Source organism: Carassius carassius, chromosome 48 (assembly GCF_963082965.1).
Source record: "Carassius carassius chromosome 48, fCarCar2.1, whole genome shotgun sequence".
In the NCBI taxonomy this organism is placed as follows: domain Eukaryota; kingdom Metazoa; phylum Chordata; class Actinopteri; order Cypriniformes; family Cyprinidae; genus Carassius; species Carassius carassius.
Window position 1 is genome coordinate 2,622,903 of NC_081802.1, and position 13,397 is coordinate 2,636,299.

A 13,397-nucleotide genomic window follows, 5' to 3' on the forward strand; every position below is an offset into this window, starting at 1 on the left:
TGCTTGCATAGAAATACACTGTTACATGAAATGCCTGTAATACTAAACGGGTAATACAAACTCTCAAAAAAATTGATTTTCACTCTAATTAAGCAAAGCATGGAAGCACATTGCATTTTATAATTGTCATCTTGTGTAAACTGAAAAGTTCCTGCTTGATAATGTGGCTCTTAAATATAAAACACTTCAATGCACACCTCAAATGCATGATAGTGTTACTGTTTTCTTATAAAATGATTACTACTGGGCATGCAGTATGGGAATGTTGTTGACACGGGCCATATTAAACATTTAGATGAAATAGGAGCATGGTGAAAGAGAGACTGAGAGCGTGTGTTCACTGCCGATCTGGGAGCTCAGATAAAGCGGACCGTGTGTATGTGTGTCTAATCTCAAACAGGTTTTCCCACAAAAGGAACTCTCCACCCCATCCTGGTTGGACTTTAAAAGCCCAGCCTCCCCACAGAGAGACCATTTCGCTCAGTTCTGCCCACCTGTTCTCATCTGAAACGTCTTCCATTGCAGCTCCCCTCGGTTTGTCTTGTCCAGCTATGAGTCTGAGAAGCAAGCGCATCAGTTCCAGCAGCTCTGTGAGGAGCAGCGGAAAGATGGGAGGCTATGGTTACAGCAGTTTAAGTGGGATCTCCCTGGGAGCATCAGCCCCGAGCTTCAGCACCAGCTCGGCCTATCTGGGACCTCCCATCTCCAGCATCTCCGTCAACAAGAGCCTACTGGCTCCCCTCAACTTGGAGATCGACCCCAACATCCAAATGGTGCGCACTCATGAGAAGGAGCAGATCAAGTCGCTGAACAACCGCTTCGCCAGCTTCATCGATAAGGTACAGTTTGGTCTCTTGTTCCCAGGGAACATTTTGTAGAGTTTCAGCCAAAAAGTTAGTGGTCTTTGAATGTTAAGACCAATGGAGTGTTGATGGTGATGATAAAGTCTTAATACGATCAACATCCCAAACCTCTAAGGGAAAGGTGATTTGGTAGAGTCACATGAAAACGATAGTTGTGTAGCGTGACCCATTTCTCTCAAGTCTGTAACCCGATAAAAAGCAGGTCAGATCTGACCAAGCCAACTGAAGACAGCACTATGCCAGCGAGTATGAAGGAAGCTTTTGTGTGCCGGAGGACAATGCAACCGAATCCCAGGAGCCCGCTGGACTGTAATCGACACTTCAATCGCACTGAAGTACAACCAAGTCACTGTTGTGGGTTGGGGCAGGGCTGGGTCTTCCAACACGGGTCTCGGGTCGGCTTTTAAAGTGCTTGAAATTAAGGATTTGCAAAAAACCCATCTAGGTCAGTCACTACTCTCCTGAGTGTTACCGTTCAGCTAATGGAGAGTCATATTGCTCTGTTAATGAGTACATCCTTGCAGGGTGGGCATCGCTTAAAGCGGCCAGGCTTTCAGGATGTACAGTGAACTGAAGAGGTCTCAAAAAAGAGCTCTTAAAATGCTAAAATTTCACAGAAGTGGACTCTTTCTTCTTTGTTTTTGCAGAATCATGACAGGAAAACTTGTAATGTAAAAATTCGTAGCAGAGCATCAGTTGAATGCTTTAATTTTACTACCTCATGTTCCTCAAGGAAGATTTACATTTACTACAACTTTCCACTATGTTCGGTACAAAGAAATGGTTTCTTTGAGCAGAAAACTTAGGAGTTATAGATGCCATCTGAGGATTCACCTGTAGTTTCAGTTAGCGCTGGATTAAACTGCATAATGTTTCTTATAACACTGAATACTGAAATGGATCAGCCATACTGGACTCATTAGTTCCGGAAAACAACAAAAATTATATTTCTGTTCAAATTTTTGATACAGTAAAATATTTATACTTTTATATATTTTGATACATTCATACACACACACACACACACACACAAAAATAATAATATACATATATATATATATATAAATACATAAAATTATATAAAAAATTATAATAAATTAAAAATATATTTTTAATATTAAATCAAATATTGAGTATATATTTTATAATAAATGTATCACAATGCATTAGAACTAAAAACACTCCTTTCAATACAAAGGCCCAAATTTGATGTATATCCTTTCTCTTTATGTTTATATCTATTCCATATGAAAGACGAATTGATTTTTTTTAATTTATTATTTATTTATTTTTACATGAATGAATGAAGAATCAAATGATTTACTGTTACCTCTACAGGTACGTTTCCTGGAGCAGCAGAATAAGATGCTGGAGACCAAGTGGGAGCTTCTGGAGAGCCAGACCCCGGGCCGCTCCAACGTCGAGCCCATGTTTGATGCTTACATGGCCAACCTGCGCAGACAGATGGACGTGGTCAACAACGACAGGAGCAAGCTGGATGGAGAGCTGAGGAACATGCAGGGCCTGGTGGAGGACTTCAAGCACAAGTAATGTATTTAGATCTACACTATGCCTTTGACGAGAGTCTCTCCTGTTTTTCTTTGAGAAATTGATTGTGAAGCCCCAGCTGCTAATGATTTTCTTCTTAACTTGAACCGACGCAGCTCATTAAATGAATTTGATTTTAAAAACAACATACGACTGTATTTGCAATAAATGTGTTTAATATTTAATCTGTGACCACATTCACAGACTGACAGATATCCACTTTGTATTTCCTTTGACTCAGATATGAAGATGAGATCAACAAAAGGAACAATCTGGAGAACGACTTTGTGATTCTGAAAAAGGTGCAATGCCTAGAAGTCAGATGTCAAAAATAGTATTTTTACACATTATGAAACACAATAGGTATGACCTCACTGACTGTAATACGGGGTTAAGGCAGGTTACCAAGTTAAACAGTTGGACTTCTGGGACCAGGGAAAGTTAAAACTTTCACAACACGTTGAATAAAAGCAGCCCAGGAGAGGAAACAATGAGATATTTGGGAGGGGTGAAGAGTTAAGCTGCTAAAGTTGAGCCTGAAGGGATCAGATCACCATTGACAAAAGCCTGGGTTGGGACACAGCATTATTTATACACTAGAGGAGATCTGTTTTCAATGGCCTCCCTACTGAGAGTAGCAAGAAGTCAAAGTTGCATATTAAAGATCTACAAGATATGGCTCTTGATATATCGATACAAGTCTTTTCTGGTGAATGTGAGAAGGACGACACACAAGTCATTAAAAGTTGCAATTGAGAAGAGGAAAAACTGAGTACTGTGTGTCCTGCAGGATGTAGACTCTGCTTATCTGGTGAAAGCTGATTTGGAGGACAAAGTTGGTGCCCTGACTGACGAGATCAACTTCCTGAGAACCATCTACGATGAGGTGACACACACCACACACACACACACACACACACACACACACACACACACACACACACACACACACCCCTTTCAAACATTTGAAACAATATAAACATATTTTAGTTCCCTTCACTCCATAACAAACCCTTTAAATTGAATAGTATTCAGAACAGAACATGAAAAATGTAAGTTTAAAACAAACATAAATTATGGTGGCATTCATTATAAACAATATTTACAATAAACGCCAATACAAACAAATGTATTTAAAGCCAACTCAATAAATGTAGGCTTACATGCCTTTATGCATGTTTTGTGTGCTTGACTTTAATTGCATAATATAAGTTGCAACATGATTTATAGTCCACAAGCTATACAATACTAATGTTTTGTCTTTAAATCTTTAACAAAACACATGGCCATATAACTGCCCTTACGAAAAAGTAGTATACTTCAAGTTTATTTTACTAAGTAGACTTAAGTAAAGTTCAAGTATATTTTTAAGTATACTTTATGTGGCAAGTATACAAATATCAGTGTTCTAATAGTATACTTGTAAGTGTACTGTTTCAATACTCGTTGGGACTAAAATGGCCCTTTTTCCCTTTAAGTATAAGAGAATCAAACTTTGTTTACCTCTATGTTTGTAGTTTGTACTGCAATTAACAGTGAACTTATAGGTTTACTGATCTTTACTAATTAAAACCTTTGTACACTTTGAAGCATAATCTCAGTAAACTACTAGTTTAGTAGTTTTATACTGCAAGTATACTCATAAGTTTTCTTTAAGTGAACTTTACATCATACTTTAAGTATACTACTATGTCCCTATTTAGGTTTTAATTTGTATATATTTTGTTATATGAATATCTGAACATACAGAACATCCAAAGAAAGAACAGGGTATCTGCTTGTAAACAAAAACATTTTATTCAAGCTTCATGCATTGTTTTTTAGACACTTTAATGTTGATATGGTTTCATAAAAAATAAAGAAATAACATTTTTAACAAAAAGCTGAAAAAAGACTATAAATTGGATTAAGAATGATAATAAAAACGTAGATGGAGTCAATCAACAACCCAAATCTTGACTGTAATTATTACCTCTTCATCTGTCATTTTATTCCATAACGTTACAGTTTTGATGCGATTTCAGGCAACCCGTAACCTGTGTTTTTCCAACCTTATACCCGTGAAAGTGCACTGGAACAGCAGTCAAACCAGTGACTTCCCACCTGTGAACTCGTACTAGATCAATGTACTCCCAGTTCCGAACTCTGACGTCACACAGCCCGCGAAACAACAATGGCAGCCCCTACGGATTATATTGCCTACGGATGCAGATTTTATCAAGTCGTACACGTTGAAAATAGATTTTAGGACAATTATAACATTGCAATAAAATTAATAATCTAGCTACAATTCCTTGCACCCAGGAAGTTTGGCCTGACTTGCCTGGTATGCTACAAAGTAATGAGTCATGGTTTGAAGTTGTGATTTACTTCAAAAAAAGGGCTCAAAAACCTTCCTGGAACACAGCATTAGTATCTGTTGTTTCTTTTTTCTTCTTAACTTGTGTATTTGGGGTGGGGGGGGGGATTTCTGTGCAGAAGACTAGCGCCCTCTACCCTATAATAATGAAATTATAATTTTAAAAAGTATAAGTATACTTAAATGTCATTTTAAGTATATTCCTGAGGAGTACATAAAGCCCATTTCTGAGAAGAACATAAAAAGTAAACTAAAAGCATACTTTCCTATATTAGTTTAAAATAAGTATACAGTACTAATAGCACACTTGAATAAACATATTTTTCTTAAGGGTGGTTGGACCAAAAGAAAATATCTAGTCCAATGTGGTGCAATTACATTTTTACATACACACCTTCCTAACTAGTTTCCACACAGCTAAAAAAAACTCCCTTAAACACAAACTTACCTTGTCTCTCTGGATCAGGAATTGCGTGAGCTGCAGGCAAGCATTAAAGACACGTCCGTCATCGTGCAGATGGACAACTCACGAAACCTCAACATGGATCATATTGTGGCCGAGGTCAAGGCTCAATATGAGGAGATCGCAGTCAAGAGCCGCGAAGAGGCTGAATCCTGGTACAAGTCCAAGGTAAACACAAAATGCAAACTTTGTCCCTTGATGAATTGGTTGCATAGAGATTTTTAACTTAAAGTCATCAGACAATACCCTTTTCAACTTGTATTTCTGATTGAAAATGGAAACTCAAGTGTCATGAAATGTAGAGCGGGATTGCCTCCAATGGGAATTGGTTGGATCAAAAAGCTGTTTCAAAGAAAGAGAAGGTCATTACATTTTGATAAAAGATTTTTTCCCTTTGGAATAAGGAATCGTTAACAATGAGACCAGGAAGGTGGATTAAGAAAGTAAGCTTTTCATGTTGACTTAAGGTGTTTTTCTTCATAAAGATTCATAAACATCTAGGAATTCATTTAGTTTAGATGAAACATCTTTCATTACGGCACACACGTCAAATGACTACAGTAAATTGTATCTGACGTACTGAGCTTTTTTCTTTTTCCATCTCGTTTTGGTCAGTTTGATCAGATGTCCTCTCAGGCCAGTCAGTACAACGATGAACTGCGAAACACTAAAGGAGAGATTGCAGATATCAATCGCATGATCAGCCGTCTGCAGAGTGAGATCGAGGTTATTAAATCACAGGTGAGAAATGTTCAAAATTAACCATCGCTTTAACCTCAACCTATTGGTGGTCGCCTATCTCAAGGCTACAATTGTTTTAGCGAGCTAACCTGGAGAACCAGATGGCGGAGGCTGAGGATCGTGGCGAGATGACTGTGAAGGAGGCCAAATGTCGTATTAAGGACTTGGAGGAGGCGCTACAGAGAGCCAAGCAGGACATGGCTCGGCAACTCCGTGAGTACCAGGAGCTAATGAACGTCAAGTTGGCGATGGACATTGAGATCGCCACTTACAGGAAGCTGCTGGAGGGCGAGGAGGACAGGTAACACATTAAGTCCTCTTATAGCATGTTGTATTTTACCTAAGAGGGGTGGAACTGTAATCGTTTACATTTACAAATATTGACTATGTAAATTTTTTTTTTTTACCTTACAGAATTGGACAGCAGTCCATTGTGAACATCCAGGCTGTATCTAACTACAGTAGGTGTAAATTAACTAATGGGACATTATTAATTACAACAATGACCACAGAAAACACATACAGTGAGCATCAAATCCAAAATTACGCCATTTACTTTTATTATAAGTTACTGTTTTTATTTAATTTTTTATATTCTTTATTTTCAAACAGGAAAATTGAGTTACAGTACACAAGTAGTAATAAGTTACTGGTTTTGTGTGTAATTTAAAAGGCAGCATTACCATTGTTGCTATTGGTACATTTGGAGATGCCCATGACCTTTTGATACATCTTGGTCAAAAGGCTTCTCAAAAGTGTTTTCTGCTGGTCCATTACTTAATTAAAAACCCATTACACACCATCCAACCAATTGTTCATAAAAAAATAAAGTCAGTCTTTGTCTGAAAGAGTATATTCAACATCCTATTACAAAAGTAAAATGGGTTACAAATTCCATTTCATGTTGAGTAAAACCCGTTCATCAGCAGCATTTTAAGACACATACAATATAACCTTCATACACAATTTGTATGAAGAAATAAAGCTACATATTATTGTTTTTCTTCACAGGTTCCAAAGGGGTGAATGGTTTTCAGCAGAACAGCTCTCCATCCCCTAAAATACTGATCAAGACTACTGAAATCAGAAACAACACCAGATTCAGCAATCACTAAAGTGTCAACCAATATATATATATATATATAGGGCTGTCGCGGTTAAGAAATTTCCCCTGCGGTTATTATGGGTGGCTCAATAGCGCGATATGCGGTATTACCGCCGTTTTTTTTTTTTACATACCTAATTTATCCTGATTTTGCTGCATACAAAGCTCTATCGTTGAGTTATGTAGCATATATTGTTGCTTTTTTTTAACTGACAGAGAGACACGTTTTAAAACATTTGTTTATTGTTAAATGCCAAACAGCAACAAGAACATGCGTTTTCCAATACGTTTTTTTTTTTAAAGAAATCAAAGAGTTCTAACATGTATTACACGTTATTGTGCGCGACTTTGGACAGCAGCGGAAATCTAGACTGATTATCGCGTCACCTCTTGCCCACCAGGACAGTGGATTCGCGTTGGAGTCGATGCACTCCTCAAGCAGATAGCGTGTGTGAACTCGTTATTTGCTCAAGCTCTCTTGGGTATGGGCACTGACGCTGAGGTTGTCCGTGACTTCAGCAGGTATGCCTGTTACTTTCACGGCTGTATTTTACAGATTTCGCAAAGGCTTCAGCTACTCCTAACTTTCGACCGGTCTCAGCTGTTCTTTTTGATGTTGCTCCGCGACCTGATGCTTGAGGGGGCAGCTTCGCTGGATGACAGGGGACACTCTAAAACGCTTAACATGCCTTAATGTACTAAGACAGTGATATTAACAGACCAAACTCACTAAAAAAATCATACTTATAAAGTATACTATCTATAAAAAAAATCAGATGAGCCCCAAGTATAAATGCAACTCGTTTAATAACACGTTAAGCCTTTTCCTCCCATAGACAACCGTTATAAGTAAACGCTTAATGTGGCTTAATGTACTAAGACAGTGATTTTTAAAAACCAAACTCACTAAACATTATACTAATAAAGTAGTATACAATGTACAAAAAACAAAACAAAAAAACAGATGATCCCTGAATATGAATGCAAGTCGTTTAATAACACGTTAAGCCTTATGATGGTTTTCTATGAGAGGAAAAGGCTTAACGTGTTATTAAACGCGTTGAATTCATATTCAGGGATCATCTGATTTTTTGTAGATAATATACTTTATTAATATGATGTTTAGTGAGTTTGGTCTGTTAATATCACTGTATTGTATTAAACTACGTTAAGCATTTTAGAATGTCCCGATGACCTCAAATTAGATGTATTGCCGCGTCACAGGAACCTTTTTTGCAGCACATTTTGCATATCGGCTCATTTATATTCGCTGGCTCGCCCTTTTCATTGGGTTGAAAGCCAAAATGTTCCCAAACTGGCGCCGTGACATTAGGTTTTGGGACGAGATCGAGCGTCTCCCATCGTTTCAGTCGGCCTATTCAAAACAAACGAAGCACCATAAAGCTACAACGGCTCGCGAGAAAATTACAGTCGTAACCATATTGTATCATTAATTTATTTAACATTGAATGCACAGTGACAAATTGAAAAAAACAAAAAAACAATAAGGCCACAGCCTCATAAAAAAAAAAAAACAAAAAAAACTGAACACTGCGGTTGCCGCGGTTTCTGCGCTTGCTATCTTTCCTCTGCGGTTTGCTTGTCAATAGCGCGGTATTACAATATTGCGGTTATCGCCACAGCCCTATATATATATATATATATATATATATATAAAGCTACACTATACCTATGACCTACATATATATACCTATAGACATAAACATAGAAGTAGTTTTCTTTTGTCTTTCTGTGAATCAATGGAAAGAATCAGATATTCATTTTCCTGAAGGAACTTTTTGCATGATTCATATACTATATATATATATATATATATATATATATATATATATATACACACACACACATGTATTCAATATAAATACTCTGAAATTAAATGATGATATAACATGAAGTAGTGGAATGTTTTATTCTACAGAATTAAATATTTAAAGGGATCATTTTGCATCAAGTCTCATTTACACTTGCAATACAATCTGACAATCTCTAGGGCATCTGTTTATTTACTTATTATTTTGGACACAGTGTGTATCAATATAAGTATGTAACGTAGATATACCTTCAATCTGATACACCATCTGAACAAACAGATCTGATTTCACCACTTTCAAAATTACAGTCCTAAAGATTGAAGGTGAAAAAAGATGAAGATGATTATTATTGTGTGCATTGTGAACAAAAAAACTCAGATTAGTCAATGTCTGAACACAAACCATAAAAAAACCTTCATCAAGATGAAAGGAGATTTTTAAGAAAAATAACACCAAAGAAAATAAATTCTCGACAGTGCAGTTTGAGTATTTCTTCCTGTAAAACCTGTTCAAATGTAACACATAATTTGTTATTTGGTTACAGGCAAATACACACATTGGATACTGGATAGTCAGCGACAGTAAAACATGATACAATGAAATTCTGCATATGCCCTCAATGCTCTCTGGTATCATTGAGGCTTCGTAAACCCATACAAACATCAACAGCAGCCTCAGGAAGACATGTGTTTAAGTAATATTTCAACAGAAGTATAACTAGCTCATTGGTTTCAACTCTACTGTAATCCCAACAATCAGAATTAGAGTAATTTTTGAGGAAGAGAGAAGTCATTTGATATAAAAGGGGTTTTCTTTAGCGCATTATGGCCAATGAGGGTTTAACATTACCTTGAATCAGACAAACACCACATATCCTCAAAATTACATCCTGAAGAGCTTTTGGTGATGAAAAGCATCATGGCGAAGACACAATGACCAATATAAAGGCCAGAATACACCTACCTAGACCTATTTAATATCCTAATGAAAAGTTTGACTATTATAGTTCTTACCACAAAGCTTCAGTTTCGCAGAGGCAGGTCCTCATCCAAAACATCTCCGTTTCACGTACTTCTGTTACTTTCACTAGATTTTTTAAACTTAATGTGTCCTATTTCATGAAACATCTAGGCCTATATAAACATAAATTATATATACGAAGAAAGCAAACAGCCACTTCACCGTTAAGTTGTTTGTCTGTTAGTTTTTGAATTCTGAAAGCGCGGTAAGACGTGACGTCGGGAAAAGCGCGCCGATTTCTGATTAATTCTTTTAGATTAATTATAACGATTGATTAATTATAAATAAATAACATGGAATAATTATAAATGATCATATAAATTAAAAAATATTATAAATAATTCGTTTGGGCGTTATAATCCTCGTATGGTGTCATTATATGGTTAATCACAAACGTGTTTTTACTTTAGCATCAAAGTGGATAGGCCTGTTCGTTAAATTAAAACATTCAGAGAATATGCTAGCTCTGCCTGAAACAGTTGCTATTAAATAATTAACAACTTTAAAATTAGTTTTATACGAAACAATAATTTAGAATTATAAATAAAAGCCAGAGGACACATTTTTAAGAATAATAATACTAACAAAATGCTACAAAAAAAATGTCTTGCACTCATTCATACTGACTGTCGAACTCATGGCAAAAGCAAACATCACTAGTGCTTCCTTGTGGTTGGTGAATAGAATTACAGTCCATCAAATTAGTATTAGAGTCTTGTCAATCCATATAGTCAGCACAAGTGACTGAGGACTGATTTTAACGGATTCATCTTCTGCCCGACTGTGTTGCTCTTTAGTCTTTATCATCATCTTCTGAAGAGAAGAAGACTTCTGTCCCATGTTGTAGACTCTTGAATCTTTAAGAGAGATGCACAATTGAGATGCACCCACAAAGTCACATGCAAAACACATTTTGGTGATTAAAACTACGTTTAAATGATATGCTTGATTGTTCATATTGAAACCAATCAGTTAATAATGAATAATTTATATATAATTATAGTTTAAATAAATACGAATTTAGCAACATCTAGACAATAAAATATTTTACTACTGAGCATAATCAGAGAGAGAAAAAAAGACAATATTTAATCATCTTATGACCTAATTTATACTGGTTTTACATATAATAATTAAAATAGATACATATGAACGGTTAATGTATTAGAGAATTTCAAAATATGAAGGATAATAAGGCAAGTCACGTCATAAACATGGGGAATGTGTCTCCATGTTTGAACACAATAAAGCAGAAATTACTGTTACCAAGATTTTTATTGCTCACTGCTAAAACATACATTTTCAGAAGATTTATTTTAGAAACCCACAAGAAACCTATGAGCGAAAAACGCTTTTACTACATTTGTCCCTTCCGCTTCGCCATACGTCATGAAACGAAACTGCGCAATGCGCATGCGCAAAAGTAATTCGCCTGACATTGAGAACAGAGCTGCATTTCCTCGTACTTTTAATTGGAGATTTAATAGGTAAGACTCCACATTTGCCATATTTTATGTGAACGCAGTTACATTAAACGACCTAAAACGTTATTTATGTTGAAGAAAGATTAATCAAACCTGTTTTAGACCTTTTTGCTGGAAAACAATTGAATTGCAGTTGAGATAATAGAGCTGAGATGCAAACTCATGCTAATGTGTGGTAAAACTGAAGAAAAATATAATTATTATTCACGAACAAATGGTGCAAAAATACGGTGCCATGTACCATGGTTATACCATAGTAGTTTGAATCTATAGCCACGAACCTAAAACATACAGATTATAATGATTAGTTTGATATAATTCATGATATTTCAGAGGCTCTTTTTAAAAAACAAGTTTTACGACAATATTACAATGAAGAAAAAGCAGAACAAAAGACAAGACCAACTTAGTAATGCAACAGATTAAATGATAATAATAAATACAAATAGTAAATAATAAAAGTGCGGCTTAGCAAAACAATGAAATTGCAGTCTATATAATACAATAAAGTTTAACTGAAAAAAAAAGCAAAAAATCAGTCTACGTCTGACAATAAACACGTTCTGTGACATTGCTTAAAAGGGCCCCAAGCTCTATTAAATGGGTCTCTAAATAGAATTTTAGAGTTGTTTTCTAACTTTAGGGAAAAGAGCACATCTCTAATCCACTGTGTTGGAGTTGAAGGCCTTTAAGGCCTCACGTCTTTGACGTGTATCCCTGCTTGCTTAGTTTTTTGCTTACTAGAATGCTCTGGAATTCTGGAAACATTCGTTTTTGACTCCCATGACGTTACGTTTTGTTTTTAGTTGGCCAGGAAAAGTTACAGATGTCTAACATTCTTTTTAGGTTTCGGGAACATTCATATTTAGTTCCTAAAAACAACCAAATGGGAACGTTCACAGTTTAATAGGATGCTCCTAACTCTCCAGATGTTTTCACAGATCTGTCATGCTGAGTGGGAAGCGCATCGCTGATGTGGGTTACAAGCTGGTCTCGGGCTCCATGATGCTGTTGACGGTGTATGGCGGATACCTGTGTGTCCTGCGGGCTCAACGCTTCATGCAGAGACAGAAACAGCTGGAACTGGCGGCACAGAATGAGAGCGCGGCCTCTGAGACCATTAAAGACTGAAGAAACCGGCTGTAAATAACCACACACTGATCACGTGACGCGTGCAGAAACCCACCTGTGTTCATGACCCTCAAAGGGTTCATTTGCCTTTCAGTGGAGTACTTATGTGTTGTAATATATTACATGTCCTTATAAAAATCCTCTATCATGAGTGTTTGTCCATGTCCTGTAGATCTGCAGGGATCTCACACCTGTTACCAAATGATTTTACCATGTTTTCCAGGTGTGAAAATGGTTTTAAAGACTAGACGTGACATTTTAGAGCTGAATATGCATTTAGAATATTATATTCTAGTGTTGTTATGAACTACAACTAAAACTGTTAAAATAGTTTTTGTTAATTAGAATAAACCTGAAATAAAACCAATACTAGTTGAACAACTTAAATGCATCAGCTTACCGAAAACAAATTTAGGTTGGAGTGCTAAAATAATCCTATATCTTAAAAACTAAATGGAAATATAAAATAAAATGACAATATTAATAAACGCTATAAAAGTGGAAAAAATATTAAATTAACAGTTTTATTCACCATACCAGTGCTTCTCAACTGGTTTTGCTCCAGGACCTAGATATTTAAAAACTAATTTATTATTTGCGTTTAGCATTTCCAAAGCTCTTTATGATCAGAAAATAAAAAAATTTCTGCAGTATAGAAATGTACATTTTATAGATGTCAAAATTGGCTACAAGACTGGAAACCAGAGTTTCAAAACCAAGACATTTCTAGGATGAACATGGGAACCCTAAACTTATTTCACTTTTCATATATTTATTTCATTTAATCTACCCTGATTTCCAGTGGAAGATTAAAAAAAACAACAACAACACATTTTTAATCAAAACAGCAT

The 13,397-nt window shown here is 36.1% G+C and overlaps 2 protein-coding genes and 1 long non-coding RNA gene across 5 annotated transcripts; 2 read left to right on the plus strand and 1 right to left on the minus strand.

Annotated features, from left to right (window-relative positions):
* The first annotated feature begins 235 nt into the window (after positions 1 to 235).
* LOC132131767 (keratin, type II cytoskeletal cochleal-like) lies at positions 236 to 7,113 on the plus strand. 2 transcript variants are annotated; one of them, XM_059543866.1, is made up of 10 exons: positions 236 to 839; positions 2,202 to 2,410; positions 2,653 to 2,713; positions 3,202 to 3,297; positions 5,237 to 5,401; positions 5,638 to 5,676; positions 5,849 to 5,974; positions 6,055 to 6,275; positions 6,389 to 6,435; positions 6,986 to 7,113. In XM_059543866.1, exons 1-10 carry the CDS (start codon positions 309 to 311, stop codon positions 7,087 to 7,089), a joined length of 1,599 nt encoding a protein of 532 aa, XP_059399849.1. In that variant the 5' UTR covers positions 236 to 308; the 3' UTR covers positions 7,090 to 7,113. The 2 variants fall into 2 exon arrangements, with proteins under 2 accessions (XP_059399849.1, XP_059399850.1); XM_059543867.1 differs by lacking the exon at positions 5,638 to 5,676 and having other exon boundaries at positions 241 to 839.
* On the minus strand, positions 5,799 to 10,235 carry LOC132131768 (uncharacterized). 2 transcript variants are annotated; one of them, XR_009428942.1, is made up of 3 exons: positions 9,925 to 10,235; positions 6,064 to 6,255; positions 5,799 to 5,900 (listed from the first exon to the last, which is right to left on the minus strand). It is a non-coding gene; the product is annotated as an uncharacterized LOC132131768 (long non-coding RNA). The 2 variants fall into 2 exon arrangements; XR_009428943.1 differs by having other exon boundaries at positions 5,799 to 5,941.
* Positions 10,236 to 11,312: 1,077 nt separating this feature from the next.
* Positions 11,313 to 12,686, plus strand: LOC132131143 (cytochrome c oxidase assembly protein COX14 homolog). Its single transcript, XM_059543125.1, has 2 exons — positions 11,313 to 11,418; positions 12,357 to 12,686. The coding sequence occupies exons 1-2, from the start codon at positions 11,321 to 11,323 to the stop codon at positions 12,544 to 12,546; spliced, it is 288 nt and encodes a 95-aa protein (XP_059399108.1). The 5' UTR covers positions 11,313 to 11,320; the 3' UTR covers positions 12,547 to 12,686.
* Positions 12,687 to 13,397: the final 711 nt, after the last annotated feature.